At 44.7% G+C, this 19899-nt stretch overlaps 1 protein-coding gene across 3 annotated transcripts in view; it reads right to left on the minus strand.

Moving 5' to 3' along the window:
- Window positions 1-19899, minus strand: part of TSPAN2 (tetraspanin 2) — a 78075-nt gene that overhangs the window by 51295 nt on the left and 6881 nt on the right. For all 3 annotated transcript variants that reach the window (XM_074977819.1, XM_074977817.1, XM_074977818.1), the window contains exon 2: window positions 17060-17162. In XM_074977819.1, the coding sequence (XP_074833920.1) occupies window positions 17060-17162 (103 nt within the window). The remainder of the gene's footprint in view (window positions 1-17059; window positions 17163-19899) is intronic.

Below are 19899 nucleotides of genomic sequence, written 5' to 3' on the forward strand. Positions count from 1 at the left end.
CTCCTTGAGTATTCTAGGATGCATTTCATCAGGCCCTGGTGACTTGCAGGCATCTAACTTTTCTAAGTGATTTTAACTCGTTCTTTTTTATTTTATCTTCATGTAAGGAATGTGCCAGCAGGAACTCAATGCTGCTGAAAGCTGGGAGGAATGTGTCTCCCAGAGATCATTTACATGAGAATGCAAAGGTGTGCATATGTGATACCTTGCAAACAAAGACTGATGGGTAGCAAAGAAGCAATGAGCTTTTGTCTATCATAAACACATTGCTGTAAAATCACAATTTATGACAACACTTGGTATAAGAATTGTGAAATCTCACCAATGCTCCAAGTCATTGTGAGGGACAGAGCAGTTGTCATAACTGCATCACACATCGATTACACAGGGCTCCCTGGTTTAAAGCACTGTAAAGCAAAAGGGGAGGAATACGGGTTGAACCAGGTAGCTGAGTGCAGTGGCTCTGCCTAAGCCTTGGCCATATAGCTACAAGCCTGGTTTGACTAGCCCTCCCCAGCTGTTAAAAGAGAGAGCTGGATACTCGTGGTTTTTATGAGACTCCACTTGGGTAGCTATTAAGAGCTGAAATCACAGGGTTTTGCCTCAGGACCCACAGTGGACAGACAGCAGGTGCGACCAGCAGGCGGCTGGTAGGAGGAGTAGTGGCAGATGGATGGCGTGACCAGCAGACAGACGGCAAGAGGAACAGTGGGTGGCGTGACCGGGGGATGGCCAGTAGGAGAAGCAGTGGCGGACGGACGGCGCGACTGTCGGCCACCTGGTAGGAACAAGCAGAATGCCTGATCAGCACAAAGGTGGCATTGTCTCAGGTTCCATGAGGGGAATGCATCATCTTGAGGTGCCAGTGCCTGCATGGACTGGACCAAGTTTTAAGTGGGGCATTTGAATTGGGGGTACGGAGAAAGTTGGGTGTGTGGATTGGCTGTTTACTGTGTTGGACTGGTGAGCCTGAGAGGCCAAGGACATTGCTCAATGCATTTGAGCTGGGACAGTTACTTGAGGACTTGTTATGAATTCTGGGTGTGGTGTTTTTCCAAGGTTATGCTAATCGACCTTTGTCTCTTTTATTAAATGTTCTTTTCTACACTCAGACTCTGCGCTTGCGAGTAGGGAAGCTTTGTGTCTCCGAGGCACCTAGGGGTGTATGAATTTCCCAGGCTACTGGGTGGAGGCTTCAGCTGGTTCTGTGCGAGATGGATGAAAAGGAACCCCTAGATGCTGAACCCAGCCCTGGTTGCTGCCAACTCCTTCCTGCAGAAGGGTTACATTCTAAACCTACCCCTTTCCCACTTGCATTCACTATGTTAGGCATTCCTTCTTCAGACTTCTTGGTGAAGACCGAAACAAACAAGTTATTAAGCGTCTCTGCCATTTCCGAGTTTCCTGTTACTGTTTCTCCCTCCTCACTGAGCAATGGGCCTCCCTAGCCTTTCTCATGTATTTATAAAAAGTCTTCTTGTTTCCCTTTATGCCTGTAGCTAGTTTGAGCTCATTTTGTGCCTTTGCTTTTCTAATCTTGCTTCTGCATTCCTGTGTTGTTTGCGTATATTCATCCTTTGTAATTTGTCCTAGAGTTCCCATTTTTTATATGATTCCTTTCTTATTTTGAGATCATGCAAGATCTCCTGGTTAAGCCAAGGCGGTCTTTTGCCATATTTTCTATCTTTTCTTTGCAGCAGAATAGTTTGCTTTTGGGCCCTTAATAATGACCGTTTGAAAAACTGCCAACTCTCCTCAGCCATTTTTCCCCTCAGTCTTGCCTCCCATGGGACCTTACCTACCAGCACTCTGAGTTCACCAAAATCCGCCTTCCTGAAATCCACTGTCTCTGTTTTGATGTTCTCCCTTTTACTCTTCCATAAAATTGTGAACTCTATGATTTCATGGTCACTTTCACCCAAGCTGCCTTCCACTTTCAAAATTATCAGTCAGTTCCTCCCTATTTTTTTAAAATCAAATCTAGGACAGCTTTCCCCTGGTAGCTTTTTCAACCTTCAGAAATAAAAACTTGTCCCCAGTGAAGTCCAAGAACTTATTGGATACTCTGTGCCCCGCTGTGTTAGTTTCCCAACATATTCCTGGATAGTTGAACTGCTGCATCACCACCAAATCCTGGGCCCTGGATGATTTGGTTGTTTAAAAAAAGCCTCATCCACCTCTTCCACCGGGGTAGGTGGCCTATACTAGACTCCAAGCAGGACATTACAGTTGTGTTTTAACCCTTTTAGCTTAACCCAGAGACTCTCAACACATCTGTTTCCTATGTCCATCTCCACCTCAGTCCAAGTGTGTACATTTTTAATATATAATGCTCCTCACTTTTTCCCAGTCTATCCTTCCTGAGCAAGCTGTACCCTTCCAAACCAATATTCCAACCATGTGTGTTATCCCACCAAGTTTCTGTGATGCCAACGATGTCAGTTATATTTATTTATTAGTACTTCCAGTTCTTCCTGGTTATTAGCCATACTTCTTGCATTTGTATATAGGCATCTTAGACATTGATTTGATCTTGCCTCCCAGTTTTGCCCTGACCCTCCTTTTTCTCTGCCATTATAGCCCGTGCTCCCTCCCATTTCCAACCTATCTCCCAGGTCTCCATGTTCTTCACTTACCTATGTCGAACCTAGTTTAAAGCCCTCCTGACTAGGTTAGCTAGCATGTGTCCAAATAGGGTCTTCCCTCTCCTTGAAAGATGAATGCCATCTCTGCCTAACCGTCCTTCCTGGAACAGCGTCCCTTGGTTGAGGAAGCCAAAACCCTCCTGGCAACACCATTTTCGCAGCCAGGCATTCACCTCCAGGATGCACCTGTCTCTGCCTGGGCCCCTACCTTTGACAGGAAGGATTGAAGAGAATACCACTGCACCCCAAACTCCTTCACCTGCACTCCCAGAGCCCTGTAGTCACTCTTGATCCACTCAGTGTCACACCTTGCAGTATCATTAGTGCCCACATGGATGAGTAGCATGGGGTAGTAGTCAGAGGGCTGGATAATCCTCAACATCACCTCTGTAATGTCTTGGATACGGGCCCCCGGCAGGCAGCATACCTCCCAAGATGAAATGTCAGGGCGACAGATGGGTGCCTCTCTCCCACTTAGAAGAGAATCGCCGACCACCACTACCACTCTATGCTTCCTCCTCACAGTGGTGGCAGCTGACCTCCCTGCCTTGTGGGGTACGAGGCTTCTCCTCTGTTGCACGGGGTGATTCCTTGTGTCCTGTATCAAGAAGAGCATAACCGTTTCCTAGTACCACAGTGGGAGGGTTCAGAGCAGGGGTGGAGCACTGCCTTCTGCCAGAAGTAACCAGTTGCCAGTGTTCACCCTGAGCCATATCCTCCTCCATCAGTGGTGTATCAGCAGTCCTGTGTACTGGGACAGCTACCTCAGCTGTTTCCACATGTCTAGGAACTGTTCATGGATTTGGATACTCCTCAACCTAGCCACCTCCTCCTGTAGCTCTCCCACCTGCTGCCTGAGAGATTCCATCAGCAGGAACCTTTCACATTGGATGGTCCCCCCACAGCCTGTATATCAGTAAGTGGGAACTGCAGGCCACAGTCCCTGCAAAGCCACACCAGTATCTGGGTAGAGGCATCCATGGTCAGGCAGTCAGTCTGGCCACAGGCAGAGGAGACAGAAGCAGTACCGATACAGGTGTTGTCGATCTTCCTGACCATCGTAGGGCTCCCTCTGTTGAACTCCCTCTTAAACTCCCCTGTCTGCTTCGCTCCCCTGGTCGCTCTGCCTCTGGCTTTTGAAAGCCTGCTGGCCTATGTCAGGCCTCACCCCTAGTTAGTCACACAGGGGAAGGCTGATCCTGAGGCTGATCAAAGACAATCAAGGGAACAAAGGTCAGGTACTCAGTCCCATCTGCCATAGAAACTGAAATCGAAATCACCAACCTGAAATCAGAATCACAATTCAAAATCCAAACAGTCAAGCACACTTATTCACCCCAGAAGCTAGTACTCTCACCTGGTAGCCTCCTCAGCAGTTGGACCACTCGCTCTCCTTCCTAAAGTCCCCTGTCTGCAGCCCCCTGTCCGCCATGTTACTGTGACATTGAGCGAGAAAGCTGAGTCCCAGGCTTTATCATATGTCTGGAGAAAACTGCCATTTGAAGGACCCATCTGATGTCTCCGAACAGCTTAGGAATTCACAACATGAAACCATTCATGCATTCCGATTCAGCAAAGCACCCACCATGCACCCTCAGCCCATATTCCGTATACAACATAGTGGGCTTGTCTTTGAAGGGAGCCTGGGAAGTACAGTGTCAGGAAATTATTAATGAAGTGCTGCGCTGCATATGCAGCGCTTCATTAAGCTAATTCTCCCCTGCGGCAACTCCAAAGTGTAGGCTTGCGTGTTGCCCTGGCTAACCCGCCAGTACTTTGAAGTGCCTGGGCAACTTCAATGTCCCTTTACTCCTCCACAGCACTTCATTAATCATTTAACGATCATTAATAATCTCCCAACACCTTACTTACCACGCTCCTTTCAAAGTAGGGAGCTACTGCAGACACAGACAATGGGGCACCTCCCATGTAACTGAACCCAATATGGACAATCCCAGACTACTTGATGTGATTTTATGGTGAAAGGACATTCAGAGATTTTAAGAAAAGAACGTTACCCATTTGGCTACTTAGACTGTGATCAAGTCACCCTTTATCTCCTCTTTGTTAAGCTAAACAAAGTGAACTCTTGAGGAGACCTGGCTGTGAAGAGTTTGGGTCGAAGTGTTGTTTTGCAAAACAGCTGCTCAAAAAACAGGGCTTCATTTAATTTTTGCCAATGCCTTTTGTTTTTTAAAAAACTTCTGGGGGAGGCAAAACCCTTTAATTTTTCAGTATTTTTGGAATTTTTAATTTTGAAGTGTGGGAAAATGCTCACTTTGCTGTTTTTTGTTCTCTCCCTAAAAGAGTGGGTAAAAATGTTAAACTTTGAAAGTAACACTTACATTTTTAGCAATAACATTCTTCCTCTGTAAGTGAGAGCACACCGCACAGCACTTTGACTACACTGTCAGTTAGAAAAGAGAAAGTTGGAGAAAACGGAGAACCCACTTTTTAGACTTATCCATCGTGCAAAAGCTGCAAAGCCGAAAGGAAATGGAGAGAAATAGTTTGGACCACACCTGCTTAATTTTTGCAAAACTGTCCTATGGGAAAGCCATTATTTCCCACAGGGATGATTTCAAATGGTGATTTTTTTCCCCCATGACAATTTCTGTGGGAAAGGTTTCCAATTTCTAGCCAGAGATGCTTACGATAATGAGAGCAACCAAAAATGAGTTAATGACAGAGAAGATTATGGCCACCAGCGAGGAAGGTGAGCAAATGCAGATGTAAGGTTAAGAACTCTAGATTTGTCCCCACATGTTTACAGATTAGAGTGTCACAATAATGTATGATTTGTGGAAAAACCCCACACAAGACAGAATCAAAAACTTCAACTTGCACTTTGTCACTGTCCCCGCTAGTGCCTGTATCCTGCTCAAGCATGGGAATGGGCAAATCCATCTTCCCTGGCTACTGCTATAAAGCTGTGGGACAGGATGCTATTTCCATTTCTTTCCCTCAGTCATAAAAGACAAACACTCTATTTTGGAGTAGCATCAGCTACTCAGCCTGAAAGAGCACACAAAGGACATTTTGTGTAACACCCACAGTTGAATGGAACATTTGTCCTAAGCACGAAATGTGAAAATCCGCCCCCTGGTTTAGGAAAAGGAAAAGGGGGAATTTTACAGTGGCAAACAGTTACATTTGTGTATGTATTGGGCGCAAGAGTCAGCTTCATTTCAAGGAGGGAACAAAAGGCTGGGTGAGACATCTGCTCTTCTCCTTTGCTGCCTCTGAGCCCTCACAAGCACATGCAAATCTGCAAACACCACATTTGCACCATAATCAACCTCAGTGGAAGTTTGCTTCTGCGCGTGACAAGTTTGTGATCTGTAAGAAATCCCACAGCACCACAGATACCCCAGGAGTTGACGGAATAACAAGTGCACTCTCAGAACAAGTCTTGTTCTCTGCTTCCATTGTGAAGGATCACAGTGGATAGGAATAGGAATTCAAATTTTGTTTTAGGCAGAGAAAAAAAAAACCACAAAATTCACAAGCCAAGGAACCAGGAACCCACTTCTCTGTGCGATGAAGTGAGCCTCTTCCCAAGCAATGCACACTCACCATTATCTCCAGTGGCCTTCCTCAGTTACTTCCCCATGACAGTTCTTCTGAGGATTTGTGTTCACATGCAGGCCAGTACACAGAGGATTGCTTGGGGTGTTTTTGCACCCACCCATGTGGTGCCCTGCCGTTATCCTGTCCCCCCTTCATGATCAGACGGGCTAGGGATTACTGGGGAAGGGGGTGGGCAGGTGGCGGCAACTGCAGGGGATTGCCTCTCTCAGCCCCTCACACTCACTACACAGTGTTCAGCTGCTGCCTCCCAGACAGATGAGCCCCACTAAGTGGCTGGAGGCCTCCCAGCTGCTTGTGGAGAAGCTGGGCTCAGCAGGTTGAGAAGATGAAGCACAGCACATTGAGGTGAGTGCAGGGGGACAGGGAGATGTGATTCCCCTGAAGTGCCAATCCTGCCTCCAACCCCCACATCCCTGATAATCCTCCCTGAGTGGGAAGGGGGATCTTCAGGTGGAACAGGAGTTGGGGGGGAATCTTCAGGTCAAGCAGTGGAGGGGTGGAGTGTTCGGGCCAAGAGGGCACTTTATTTGGGCCGCAAGGCAGGAGGATGTTGGAGCCTTTCGGGGGAGCTTCAGTCTGAGTGGGATTGGGATGGAGGGGATCCTAGGAATGCATGGGGTATTCAGGCCAAGTGAAAGGTTGGGGGGGGATCTTTGGGCCTAGCAGGGGGTGGGATGAGCAAACCAGGGGGTGGTTGGAGGGGCTTCATGGGTGCAGGGCCAGCTAGAGAGCTAGGGTTGAGGGGAGAAGGGCAGGGCCCACTGTGTGTGTGTATGGGGGGGGCGTGATCAATATTGACAAAAAAACCCACCCCTCCAGAAATTCCTGCATACAGGACTGACATGAGCTCTCTATGGCATCTCCTGTCAGAATGCATTAAACCCATGCATAGTCTTTTTGTCAAAACCCTGCTCACAACTTCAGATATGGTGTTTGAGGCCATGACTGTGGTGCAGTGGGAGATAAGGCCAAGCAGAGACATTGTGCCTTTCAATTCCCATGGGTTTCTTATTTACCAGTCTCTATTTTCATGGGCATTTTTTCCATTTTAAATATGTCTCATCCCTCTCTCGCCTGGGCCAAGAAGCCAATACTGCACACAGAGCCAAGTGTTCGGCCTCCACTGAGAAAACAAGCTTGCCATTCTTGGCATGAGACAGCGATGGCAGAAGATCCCAGCACCCAGACATGACTAGAAAAAATTTCCACTGAATTTTGTAAACTGCAGGGAATGTCAACTGGTGTACTATGGAACTGAAATTAACTCCAGTTCCATAGACAATTGCCTGCTCTCCCTAGCAAGGGCAGACACCTCCATCATAGGGGTTTCTCAGATCTTCAGGCTGTATTTGGTGATACTGAGAAACCAAAAATGCATACGCTTTGTGGGGGCAAAATTAGAAACACATCTGAGTTGCTGAAAATCATGGGCCACATCTTCAGCTGATATAAACTGACGAAGTGTTACTGTCTCCAAAAGAGCTAAAGCCATTCACAACAGCTGAAGATCTGGCCCTGTTATTCTGTGTTCACAGATTTTTACGATACGTATTCCTATAAAACAACCTTACAAAACAGAAGAGCAACTGAATAGAAAGAATTACCTATATTTACCAACAGAGGATGATGGAACTCAAAGCTTTCTACAAGCATAGCACATAAACAAAAGTACACCCTATAGCTACTCTGACTTTAATAATTATGAGGTTTGGCTTTAAGTGACAAAGAGAAAAGACAGATTTGACCACATCTCCCTAATATCTGCTTTATTGACCTTTCTTCCTCCCTGCAAATTATTCATTTGTAACTGTGAAATGTGCTATACTTAGACAGCTATTTAAAGTAAATGAAGCTTTTCATGATGTTTAGAGTAACTGACAAACTGACATACTCCACGTCGTAATTTCAGGTTGCACTGTAGAGCTGCTGTTTTCAGAATCACTTGAGTGCTCCCAAAACAACTGGTACATTACAATTTTTCAATTTTAATTCTAAAATAAAAGCACCACTGCAATGAAATGCAGGATGGGATATATTCCCCCTTAGAGGATGTCCATGAAGACAAAATCTTTGTTTCTTGTAATTATTTTCATTCAAGACTATAGGCTCCTTGGCTAGGCATTGTACAACATACACACAGAGTATAATTAGCCTTCACCTGCTGCGTATTCCTCCATCTTAAGTCACAATGACAATCCTAAATAATTACACCCCCAAAAATATACCAACTAACATAGTGCAACCATTCTCTGTGTCCCAACAAAGGGGTAATATTCAGGGAGCTGACTCCACTCCAAGCTTAGTTCAACATGTGCTATAAAACACTGAGCAAACAGCTGAATGAGATACCAGTGTATGTTAGTCTATTAAACCAGATATACAAATTTTACATGTAGCTTCAATAATCCCAGTAGATGTCTAGATTACACATGGTTTGATTAGCAACAGAAAAATTGTATTGCCTTATGCTGTTAAAATCTCTACAAAAGTGTTGCAAAGCTGACAGCTCAGTGATTTCAGCATTGGCCTTGTAAACCCAGGGTTCTGAGGTCAATCCTTAAGGAGGCCATTTAGAGGTCTGGGGCAAACGGATTTAAAAAAAAAAATCCGTCACAAATGGTGCTGGTGCTTGGTCCTGTTGAGGGGGCAGGTGACTGGACTCAATGACCTCTCAAGGTCTCTACCAGTTCTATGAAATAGGTGTATATATTCCCAGTGCCTGTGATTATGTCAACACTACAAAATGTACTGCTTGGGTGTCATGTGCATATAAACGTATGGAGAGTTTCTGAATGCCAGTGTACAATAGCAAAGAGACTAATGAGAACCATCTCTTCTAGTTTGTTTAAATCAATGGTCTTAATGCTGGCTTTTGGAGTGTAAGTAAAACTGTTGGTATATACAGTCCATGAATAAATCTCACAGAATAGCTCATATGGGGCAGATGAGAAATTTTAAAAATGTTGGTATAATTTTCCTGTTTATGATCTACAGCAGTATCTTATCAGTTCTAACCATGCCTCAGAGTCATTTGAGATGGGGTAGAAGCTAAGAGAGGATCCTGGTTTCTTTACGGTGTCCATGAAAATTTGCTCTTTCGGATCCCAGTGGATATTCCCATTGTGAACGTTGCCAGCCCTGTCAGAGTGTAAGACAGGCTAGGTCACTTCTCACATGATAAAATCAGTTTTGTTTTGGTTTTTTTTTTTAATGCTGTTCCTTTTTCTAGGAGCTATTTTTACCAACCTTTCTAGAGATCTGATTCGAAACAGAAGACGTGTGACATGTAAAGGGTCTAATCTAAGAAACATGGCTGTATCTAACTTTTATGCATTGTCATGCAAAGTCACAACAAAGTTGTCTTCATTCGTTAATACACAATCAAGAATTTATTCCCAGTCATCAGCCTTAGGGTGTCTGCTTCTAGCATTGGGGCAAGAGTTGTCTTGATGAAAGGTGTATATCTAGGACAGACAGTCTGATCAGACCCTGATCCTAGAATCAGTTTTCATCAGCTCTGTGAATCACAGGGCAGTAGAGACCCAAACAACCTGTTGGTAAACAGTGTTGTCATATGGGAGAGCAACACACATAATGGTAAGTACCAAGGAGACCTGTAGATGTTTCATAAAAAGTAATCTTAGGTCTGCAGAAGAGAATGCGCCATTCATAGTTAGAGTTAAACACCAAGTGTATTAGTGAAACTAGTTAAACATTTGTTGCTGCCAGGCAGAGACCTACAACAAATGGCAGATCCACACAAGAAAAGTGAAGGCACGTTCGTTATTCAGCATCCCTTTGAAAGACAAAGGAAACAGCTGTAGTATCTTTTTCATTTAAGGCTTCATTACACTCATTAAATGCCTCCCAATTCTAAGTGTATGGAAAATGTAAAACCCAAGAAGAAACAGCACTGTGGAGCTTGGGTGTGTAGCTAGTGAAGACACATATGGGCAATCCTGAGTCCGTACTTTTCAGTATTTTCCTTAATGGCGTGGCTAATGGAGTGGAGAGTATGCTTATAAAACTGGCAGGTAAGTCTGAGCTAGAAGTGATTGCAAGCACTTTGGAGGACACATTTAGAAATTAAAATGACCTTAACACACTGGAGAATTAGGCTGATGCCAACAAGACAAAAATCCAATAAAGACTAGTGCAAAATACTTCACAGAAGAAAGAAAAAAAAAATCAAACATGCAACCACAAAATAGGGAATAACTGCCTTCATGACAGTGCAGCTGAAAAGCATCTGTGGGTTAGAATGGATCACAAATCGAGTAAGTCGTGGTGGTGATGTGTTTGCAAAAAAGGTTAATATTTTGGGATATATTAACTGTACTATCATATGTAAGACAGAGGAGGAAACCTCCCCTCATCCCTTTGCACTAGGGAGGCCTTAACTGGAGTACTCCATACAATTCTTCACAAGTAGGTGGATAATTGGATGAAGCCTAGAGAAGAGCAACAAAAATGACAAAATATTTAGAAAACCCAACTTTTGAAGAAAGGTTAAAAAGACTGGCCATGTCTAGTTTTGAGAACAGAAGACTGAGGAAGCACCTGGTAACAGCTTTCAAATACATTAAGGGCTGTTCTAAAAAGGAGGGACATTAATTGTTTTCAATGTCCACTGGAGATAGGATAAGAAATAATTTACAGCAAAAGAGTTTTAGCTCAAATATTAGGGAACCCTTTCTAACTATAAAGGAAAAAAAGCTCTGGAATAGGCCTCCAAAAGAAGTTACAAAAGCCTCAACCTAAAAGGTTTTTAAAGAACTGGTTAGACCCTCAGCCTCACTGGTGGGGGATGGGCTACATGATCTTCCAGCCATGCATTGCCATGATTCTATGAGAAGCGTATTTAAATGGCTTTTTATAGTGGTGGGGTTGTCTGAACTCTTATTACATGGCTGCCTGACCTGCTGGTGCCGGCAGAGGAAGGGCCCTGGCTCACAAGACCTCTCAGCATGTGATGAACCCAGCGCACAGTGAAGATCATCAAACAGTTTCAGTTTAGAATCAGTTTTCACTCCAGTGGCTTTCATTTTGCACCCAAGGCTCTTTCCATACAAACCTTCCTCTGCCTGTAGCACAAGGAACCTGCACATCAGTAGTGCAGTAAGAGAGGTAGTTGAGTTACCAATTCAATAGAAGGCGAAGGTTAAAAAGTATCTAAGGTAAGGAAGGATGTGCACTGGCATATCTGTCAGAGACAACTCTTAGTCACTGGTCAGAAAGTGCCAGGTGTGGAACTGTGCCTCTCTGTTCGGAGGCTGCTTTTTGCCTCCAGTTCTAATTTTAAAGGCCTGCTGGAATGCAAGGTGTTTGTGGATTCTAAATAGAGTGAACAGGACTTTTTAAAGTGCTAACTTAGGGTATGGTGCCTGATTCAAAACACATCTAAGTGGCACTGGACAAGGTCAGGGCACAGGAGTAGCCAGCTGCAGTTCACATAGTGTCATGCAGCTGAGCTGTTCCTGTCTGCGTGGGTACCCACCACTATGGAGAAAAGCTGCTCATATTCTTATGCTGCAGACATGACTTCATATCCTAAAGCATGTACTGTCTCGCTATAGCCATTCAAAATTAGCATAGTCATTCAGCTTCTGCAATGATCTAAAAGGCAAGCCCCAGGCTTCGCTGTATTTCCAACCATAGCCACTCTAGCCTTCACAAATGATCAGATTATATAACGGTGGAGAAAGTACAATGTAATAAAGTGGTGAAGAGCTTGTCATTTGCAGGGAACACAGGACTTCTGAGCCAAGTGCGCTGCAGGGAGGAATCACCCAGGCTGATTCATTCACCAAGATCAGGGTTCCTGTGACACTTCCAGGCAATGGGGACTGACGACATTCATTTTATATTTTACTGCAACTGAGAGCACTGTGATCCAGTATTTTATTTGCCAGAAGACAAACAGCGAGTCCCCTTCAGCCAGCTATGTGGGGCCTGAGCACAGACCTCCTTGTGCCCAGACAATGCTGGAGGAAAAACTGGGTCTCAAATTGTCCTGTAATGATGATCAATGGCCTCATGCACTAAACAGACACATGGAGAAATCATGTCCAGAGTCAAGGAGAAGGCTCTCTTTCTAGCCCTACCTAGTTAAGTCTAGGACCTGTAATACTGGCACAGGGCAAGATTCCTCAGAATGCCACACAGGGCAATTCTAATTTAACTCTTCAGGCAGCTGAGTGGGCTGGTCTGAGAGCCCTTGTGCTGCGGTGTCATGTGTTGTTGCTTTAGCTCCCTCCCCAGCTCTTTTTTCACAAACTTAACGTCCTGTTTGACAAGATTATATTATCTTCATTTGGGGCTTTAATGTTTTAAATTCAAAAGCAGCAACCCCAGAGGTAACATCCCTCCCAGCACAAAATGTTCACTCCAGAAAGAGAAGTTACCAAAGAGAGATACTGCAATGCTTGCAACCAAAATCTTGGGGTCACACACATCACTGTTGCCTTTAAGAGATGGCACATGAACTGGGTTCACTTTCCTTCCCAAAGAAAGCAAAGTGCTTAATTTCAGATTTCTTGGCATGATGGTCTCAAGAAAGAAAAAAAAAGATCAAAACAAGCACCCTCCTCTTGCATATCTCTGTTCCCTCTGACCAGTGCAGACAACACAAATGACGCATATCTGCACATTAGCAGCCTAGGATTATAGCCATATCCCAGAAAGAAGATAATTCAAGGAAAGACTTTGAAGACTCATGACATTTAATGGAAAATATCATTGTTTAGGAGTATAATCACAGCTGGCCCCCAACAGCGTTATTGTATCTCACTGCTTACAAAAGAGATACAAGACCCATGCTGTGAAATGGTGTAAAGCAGAGAAACTGGCATGTACACCATCAGGTGTGTGAACCTCAAGCTTTCTAGGTCCTTCAGGCAGTTCGCTAAGCCCAAGGATGGCTGCTTTTCTTCTGCTCTGCTGCATACATTTATAAACAGTTGGACCCATCCTAAACCTCAATATAAGAATGTATTATGCCCATTGAGTTGGCGTGAGGGACTGCAGAGATCTAAATGTTTGGTTACTAGGGTGCTAAAATACACGCTTTCTGCCACTCTTGCTTTTGTGAACTGTAGTAAAGAACCTGAATCACAACTACAAAGCAAACCAGGGACAGGCCTGAGCATGTGACACAGGAATCTGCCTACCCTGTCAAAATTGCCAGTCAGTCTCCAAACAAGAGAGGAGTATTTCAGTGGCTGGAAAAGCTGACCAGACTGTTTGGCAAGTGTAACCAGAACTTAATCCAGGAGGCAAAGAAAACATCTGATTATTGGTGAGAGGCAAGGCTACTGGAGTGGCTCATGCCAGCTAACTGGAAAATACAAGGTATAATTATCAATCATGTTAATGTAAACAATATTTCAAATGCAGAAAAACCCACCATAAATAAGTGAGAGAGAAACCAGTTCAATCCAAGTACAATATGAACAGAATGTGCCTCTGTCAGCAGCCGGGATGAATGGCCTTAGGATGCACAACAAGCATAGCCCGTTTGGCTTGTTAAATAAAACCTATCTGCCTGCTTTTAACCACATTATTCAATCCATGCTCCTCCAGAGGGAGATTACGCCCAGTGCCCTAAAACTAGACATAACACTCCGCCTGCACAACATTGCTCTCTTGTGGTAGTTCTCACCTCAAAGCAAGCCTCCTATAGACAAGTTCACCCTGAATCCCATGCCTGAGTTTATCCTCTGGTCCACGGGCCATTTTTGTACTTCTATAAATCAGTTTAAATGGTTTAAAGCAGCGTAGCACCATAAAGGTGGTGCAGTTACACAGGTGTGAAGCTCCTTAAGTCAGTATAATTCATTCTGATGCACTTTTGTGACAGTATGATAGTGTCCACACTAGAGAGTTACATCACCTCAGCAATCTCTCTCTTCCTAAATTGACAGTGGTACAAAAATGGAGTGTAGAACAGTCCTGTGCTCATCAGAGTGGAGTCTCCAGGATGTCACTCAACACATGCTGTACTCACTGCTCTTGGCCTTCTTATCCTTTTCAGTAGAAGAGATTGTTTTCTCCTCCTGGTTCTCCCAAGTCTCCCTATGTCAACCATGGATACCGCTAAGCTGTTCTTTGCTGCTTGCCTTTCCTTGCCACATGAAGCACGCCAAGATGACAGAATGGTGAAGATACTCATAACACTGCTCTAAAGGAGAATCTGAAAGCAGCTCTGACGCAAGCCCCATCACTGTGTCTGAGCTGGTATGTTTACAGAGGAGCTGAATCCTCAGGCTTTGAAAAAGGGGCTGCACAACTGTCGTCATAAATGGGTTGAAGGAAAGCTCTTTAATATAGCCAAACATATTTATATCACCCTGTCGGAACGATGGCAGCAGCGCCTTTGAGCAGCAGTCTCTTCTGCTGCACAAACACACACTGCACTAGAATTTGGTGCTGCAAAACCATGGCTGTCAGCACACAGCAACTGGCTTGCATGAAAGGGAACATACATACACAGCTCCAGTGCACTCCCTGGAAAATGAGACTCCTGGAAGTTTTTTGAATAGGATCAGTGACAAAATGGAAAGGCTGACATACCTGAATTATAAGAAGTGTCAAATGATTGCAGTAATGGGTGAGATTCGGGCACCTCAGTGGAATAGCCTTCGGCCCAGAGAAACATTGGCTCTCTCCATAGCTCTTCATCATGTAGAGGATGCCAACATCTTTGCTAATAAGACTGAGTTTAATTCTCAGGCCTACCAGACTGCTCACAGTACCATTAAGATGGGACTTGCCTGCACACTATGCACTCAACTGTGTAGGTTCAAAGAATTTCCTAGTAAATTTCTGTCCTGTTCCTCCGCATTTCCTTTTACCAGGTAGGTACTGCACTGTAGGGGTTCTGCAAATATCCAGAAAAAGAAAATAAGCAAGGCAGAAATTAAAGCTAGTTTTAGAGCAGGAGATGCAGTTGACTTTTTACAAGATCATTCTCAAAAGCTTCTCCTCAATTCACCTAAATCTAAATAACACTTGGAATTTCCATGGAAGGCTATAGCAACAGCAGCAGCAGCTAAAACTTTCCACAGTTCCTACTATGCATTCACCAGAAGAATCTACTTTTTGCTTAATAAGAATAATGGAATTTGAATTAAGAGAACATCACTGCAACCTATAATGCCTATTATAGGCTGTTGGTCAGGGTTTAGCCATTGACCCATTGATGACACACTGGCAGTAAATGATCCACCAGCAGTAGACTGTGATGCACGGAATAACTGTCTCCTCAGGTCTCTTAGGCCATTTAGAAACACATAGGGAAGGAGATAGTATCCCAGGCTTCTTGTTTCCAAACTACTGAAGAGTGAGCTGTCAGCTCAGGCTAGCTTACTTAAAACAACAGCTGTGGATCATGGCTGAGACAGATGGGGCCCATGACTGGAGGAGCAGGAGTGCTGCAGTCCAGGATGGACTTGCATTAGTAGAGCTGAGCTAGTGATGTCTGCAAGATGCCACACTGTAGGGAGAACCTTGAGGCCCTCACCTGAAGTAGCACACCAGCCACATACTAACTTTTCAATCACAGATACAGCACCTTTTGACCCACAAAGAGACCAGGATTTGGTCAATTCCCAACTGTACAACAGGAAACGTACATTTAATGCAACTAGAGAGCGGGTTAAACTTGGACTAAGATTCCAGGATAGAAATAACTGGTGCGGTGCTGTGCTGTGCCTCTGGATCAGCTTTCACTTCTGGAAGGCACTCAACTCCTTCAGTGATTCATATTTAATACTCTCATACTAGCAGCCAGGATCTTCACTCTCTGGAGTACCCAACTGTTGCTCTGCCAGCACTGCTTGGTGAGCCAGCCACTGCTAGATGTTCTCTCTCACTTGGCACAGGAGAAGGATGAAGTGAGTGTGATGATCAGATTATATTGAGAGACCAATCTCCAGCTTAAAATAGACTGAGTCTAACTTCTCCTAATGTGATCCGAGAGGAAAGGAAAAACAAATCAAGGGCATGGGACACCTGTTACAATTGGCAATGGATGGATAAATAAATGAGGAGCATGAAACCACAGGCACAATGCATAGCAACCACACAGGCACATACTATACATGTAACATTAGGAGTACCCAGAAAACCCCAAGCAGCACATTGGGAAAATGACACCTCTACATTCACATCAGACCAGGTAAAGAACTGTAGGGCTGAGGAGCTGAGCTGGTCACTGCCAGGCTGGGAAAGATTTCTGGAGGTGAGAACAGTGCAATTCTCCTTTTCAACCACAGCAGGATTTGTTCCAATTCCACTGAGACTATACTTAGGGCCTGGGTGCAGGGGCAAGAAGAAGTGAAGAGTAGTAAGTCTTCTTGCATATTTCTGGTACAGCTCCAAATGCTATGTGAGTGACCCCATTGCAATCTGATGGTAACTATGTTCTTGTTTCTAATGTGCCAGGATAAGGATCACTCCCTTTTCATCAAGGTGCTGGCTAGCACCAGAAAAGAAGCCCCAGAGCATGTTGGGGTTGGCAGACCTGAATGAGTGCACCATCCTGCCCAGCTTCTGTCTCAGAAGAACCAGCAGTACAGCAAAAATCATCTGTGAAATCATGTAGGAATTAATTCAGGTCTGTAAAACATTTGGCTAGAGAGAGAGAACTGAGAGGGGCTGTCACTTAATGTGGCATGGAAAACAGGACACAAGGTTTGTGCCACTCACCTGTCAGATATTTTAAGCACAAGTGTCACATGTAGTATAGAGTAGTGTTTGGGATAGAACCTGGTGATGAAAGGGAGACGGAAGGTACAGCCAAAGACACAAGTGCCTTAACTTACCCATGTAGAAATACTCAGGTGATTTTTCCTCTGAAGTTAAGTCTCCCAGGATGCCACCAAATCGCAGCCATAGTCCAAAGGCAATGACAGCCAAGCCTCCCAGCTGGAAAGCAAACAGATCAATTAATTACTGAACTGGAAAAAGCTGGAATGGGCCAAAGTGCTGCAACGGGCGACCCCCTGTGCTCCCTGGAAACTCCAAAAACCACGTTGCAGCACTCAGCAGGCCCCTCCCAGCGATGGACACCAATGATTTTCTGTTACACGAGAGCTTGTCTCATCCTCTCCTCTGGCTCTAATTCCAGTGTTTTTTAACCAAATTAATGACCTACATATATCAAAGAATCAACTTCAGACACTCATCATAATGGCCCCAAGCAGCCTTGTAGGTTTCGAGTGCCACGCAAAATGATAGCGCCCAAAAAGAGCTATTGGAGAAGGGAGCTAGTGCTCGGTCAGCCACTGGTAGTTCCCACAAGTCCAGACAGACAGAATTCAGAGGATTTGCCCAACGTGCTGTTACTTGGGCATGACCTGGTGGTGTGCAAACACCAAACAGAAAGTTCCATAATGGGAGGATCTCATTTTCCTCTCTCCCATCTTCATTCCCTCCTAGCCCCAGAGGCACTCCCATTCCGCTCCTGACCATTGCATATATCCAGCAGGGGTAATTTGCAGGCAGACCAACCCAGCCAGTTCCTAATCAAAGCCCATAGGTTAAGTCTGAGGTCTACAGAAGAACTGCATGCTCAGGTCTGAGAAGGTGGTGTCAGCCTACGCAGGCTTGGCACAGAATAACTTCGCTGACTGTTTTCTGACCAAAATTTTGTGGCTGTTGTACAGCTGAATAAACAAATGTTACAGCTGGGTGAGCCCTTGCCACTGTGTCGCTGGCCCTGCTAGCTTGTCAAGGGGTACAGTGGGCTCAACCCACAACTGCTCAAACCCCGATGAAGAAGAAGCCAGGGATCATACTCTTCCACCACTTCAGGCATAAATGACAGTGTCACTGTTTCAGGAGCTCCAGCTGCCAAATGGCACAGTCCATAAAACAAGCCAGATTCTGAATCAGGACATGTTTGAACCAGGAAAAAAAGATTCCTAAAGAGGATCCTATTTCATTAGAAGGAATGTGCTGAAGTTAAGCAGGGCTAAGCCTGGTCAATTCTTGGAAAGGAGACCTCCAAAGATAACTCTAATGCTGCAAAGAGTGGCCATTTAGTACAGAACAGTCTTCACTACTACCCACCTCTTCAGACCATAGCCATACCAGAACAGACTCAATATTTAAAGCATGGAGAACCAAAGACAGTAATCAAGGAGGACAAATCAGGAAAAAAAAAATTATCAAGGTGAGCAAATCAGAGAGTAGAGGGGCAGAAGCAGGGGGGGAAGGTCAAGAATTAGATTAAGCCAAGTATGCAAACGAGCCCCTGAAGTACCCCTTTCCATCAAGCCCGATAGGGGCTTGTTTTTATACTTGGCTTAATCTAATTCTTGACCTTCCCCACCCCCTTCTACCTCTCTACTCTCTGATTTGCTCACCTTGATCATTTTTTTTCTGATTTGTCCTCCTTGATTACTGTTTTTGGTTCTCTGTGCCTTAAATATTGAGTCTGTTCTGGTACGGCTATGGTCTGAAGAAGTGGGTCTGTCCCACGAAAGCTCACCTAATAAATTATTTTGTTAGTCTTTAAAGTGCTACTTGACTGCTTTTTTGTTTTGATAGTATATAGACTAGCACGGCTCCCTCTCTGTTACTATTCAATCATAAAATACTAGAATTGGAAGGATTGGCAGTATTTTAAAGAAGTTTTACTGAAGGCACAGGAACAAACAATCCCACTACATAGTAAGAAATGGAAACATGGTAGGCAACCAGCTTGACTTAACAGGGAAATCCTTAGTCAGCTTAAATTCAAAAAGGATGCATACAAGAAATGGAAATGTGGACAGTTGACTAAGGAGGAGTACAAACATATGGCTGGAGAATGCCGGGCAGTAATCAGGAAAGCGAAAGCACAATTGGAACTGCAGCTGGCAAGGGATGTGAAGAGTAACAAGAAGGGTTTCTACAGGCATGTGAAAAATAAACAGGTTATCGGAGAAGGTGTGGGGCCATTACTGGATGAGGGAGGTAACCTAGTGACAGATGATGCAGGAAAAGCTGAAGTACTCAATGTTTTTTTTGCCTCAGTCTTCACGGACAAAGTCAACTTCCACAGGATGGTCCTAGATGCAGTATGGGAAGGTGGAGGGCAGCCACCTGTGGGGAAGCAACAAGTTCTGAGCTATCGAGAAAAACTAGATGTGCACAAGTCCATGGGTCTGGATTTAATGCACCCCAGGGTACTGAGGGAATTGGCAGAGGTCATTGCTGAACCTTTGGCCATTACCCTTGAAGACTCTTGGAGATCAGGGGAGATACCGGATGACTGGAAGAAGGCAAATGTAGCGCCCACCTTTAAAAAAGGAAAGAAGGACAATCCAGGGAACTATAGACCCATCAGCCTTACCTCAATCCCTGGGAAAATAATGGAGGGAATCCTCAAGGAATCCATTTTAGAGCACTTGGAAGAGGGGAAAGCGATCAAAAGTAGCCAACATGGATTCACCAGGGGCAAGTCCTGCCTGACCAATCTGATTAGCTTCTACGACGAGGTAACAACCTCTGTGGACATGGGGAAGTCAGTGGATGCGATATACCTTGACTTCAGCAAGGCTTTTGATACGGTCTCCCACAACATTCTTGTCCATAAGTTAAGGAAATATGGATATGATCCTTGGACTATAAGATGGATAGAAAGCTGGCTTGATGGTCGGGCCCAACGGGTAGTGGT

Source organism: Carettochelys insculpta, chromosome 26, assembly GCF_033958435.1.
Source record: "Carettochelys insculpta isolate YL-2023 chromosome 26, ASM3395843v1, whole genome shotgun sequence".
NCBI classification, from domain to species: domain Eukaryota; kingdom Metazoa; phylum Chordata; order Testudines; family Carettochelyidae; genus Carettochelys; species Carettochelys insculpta.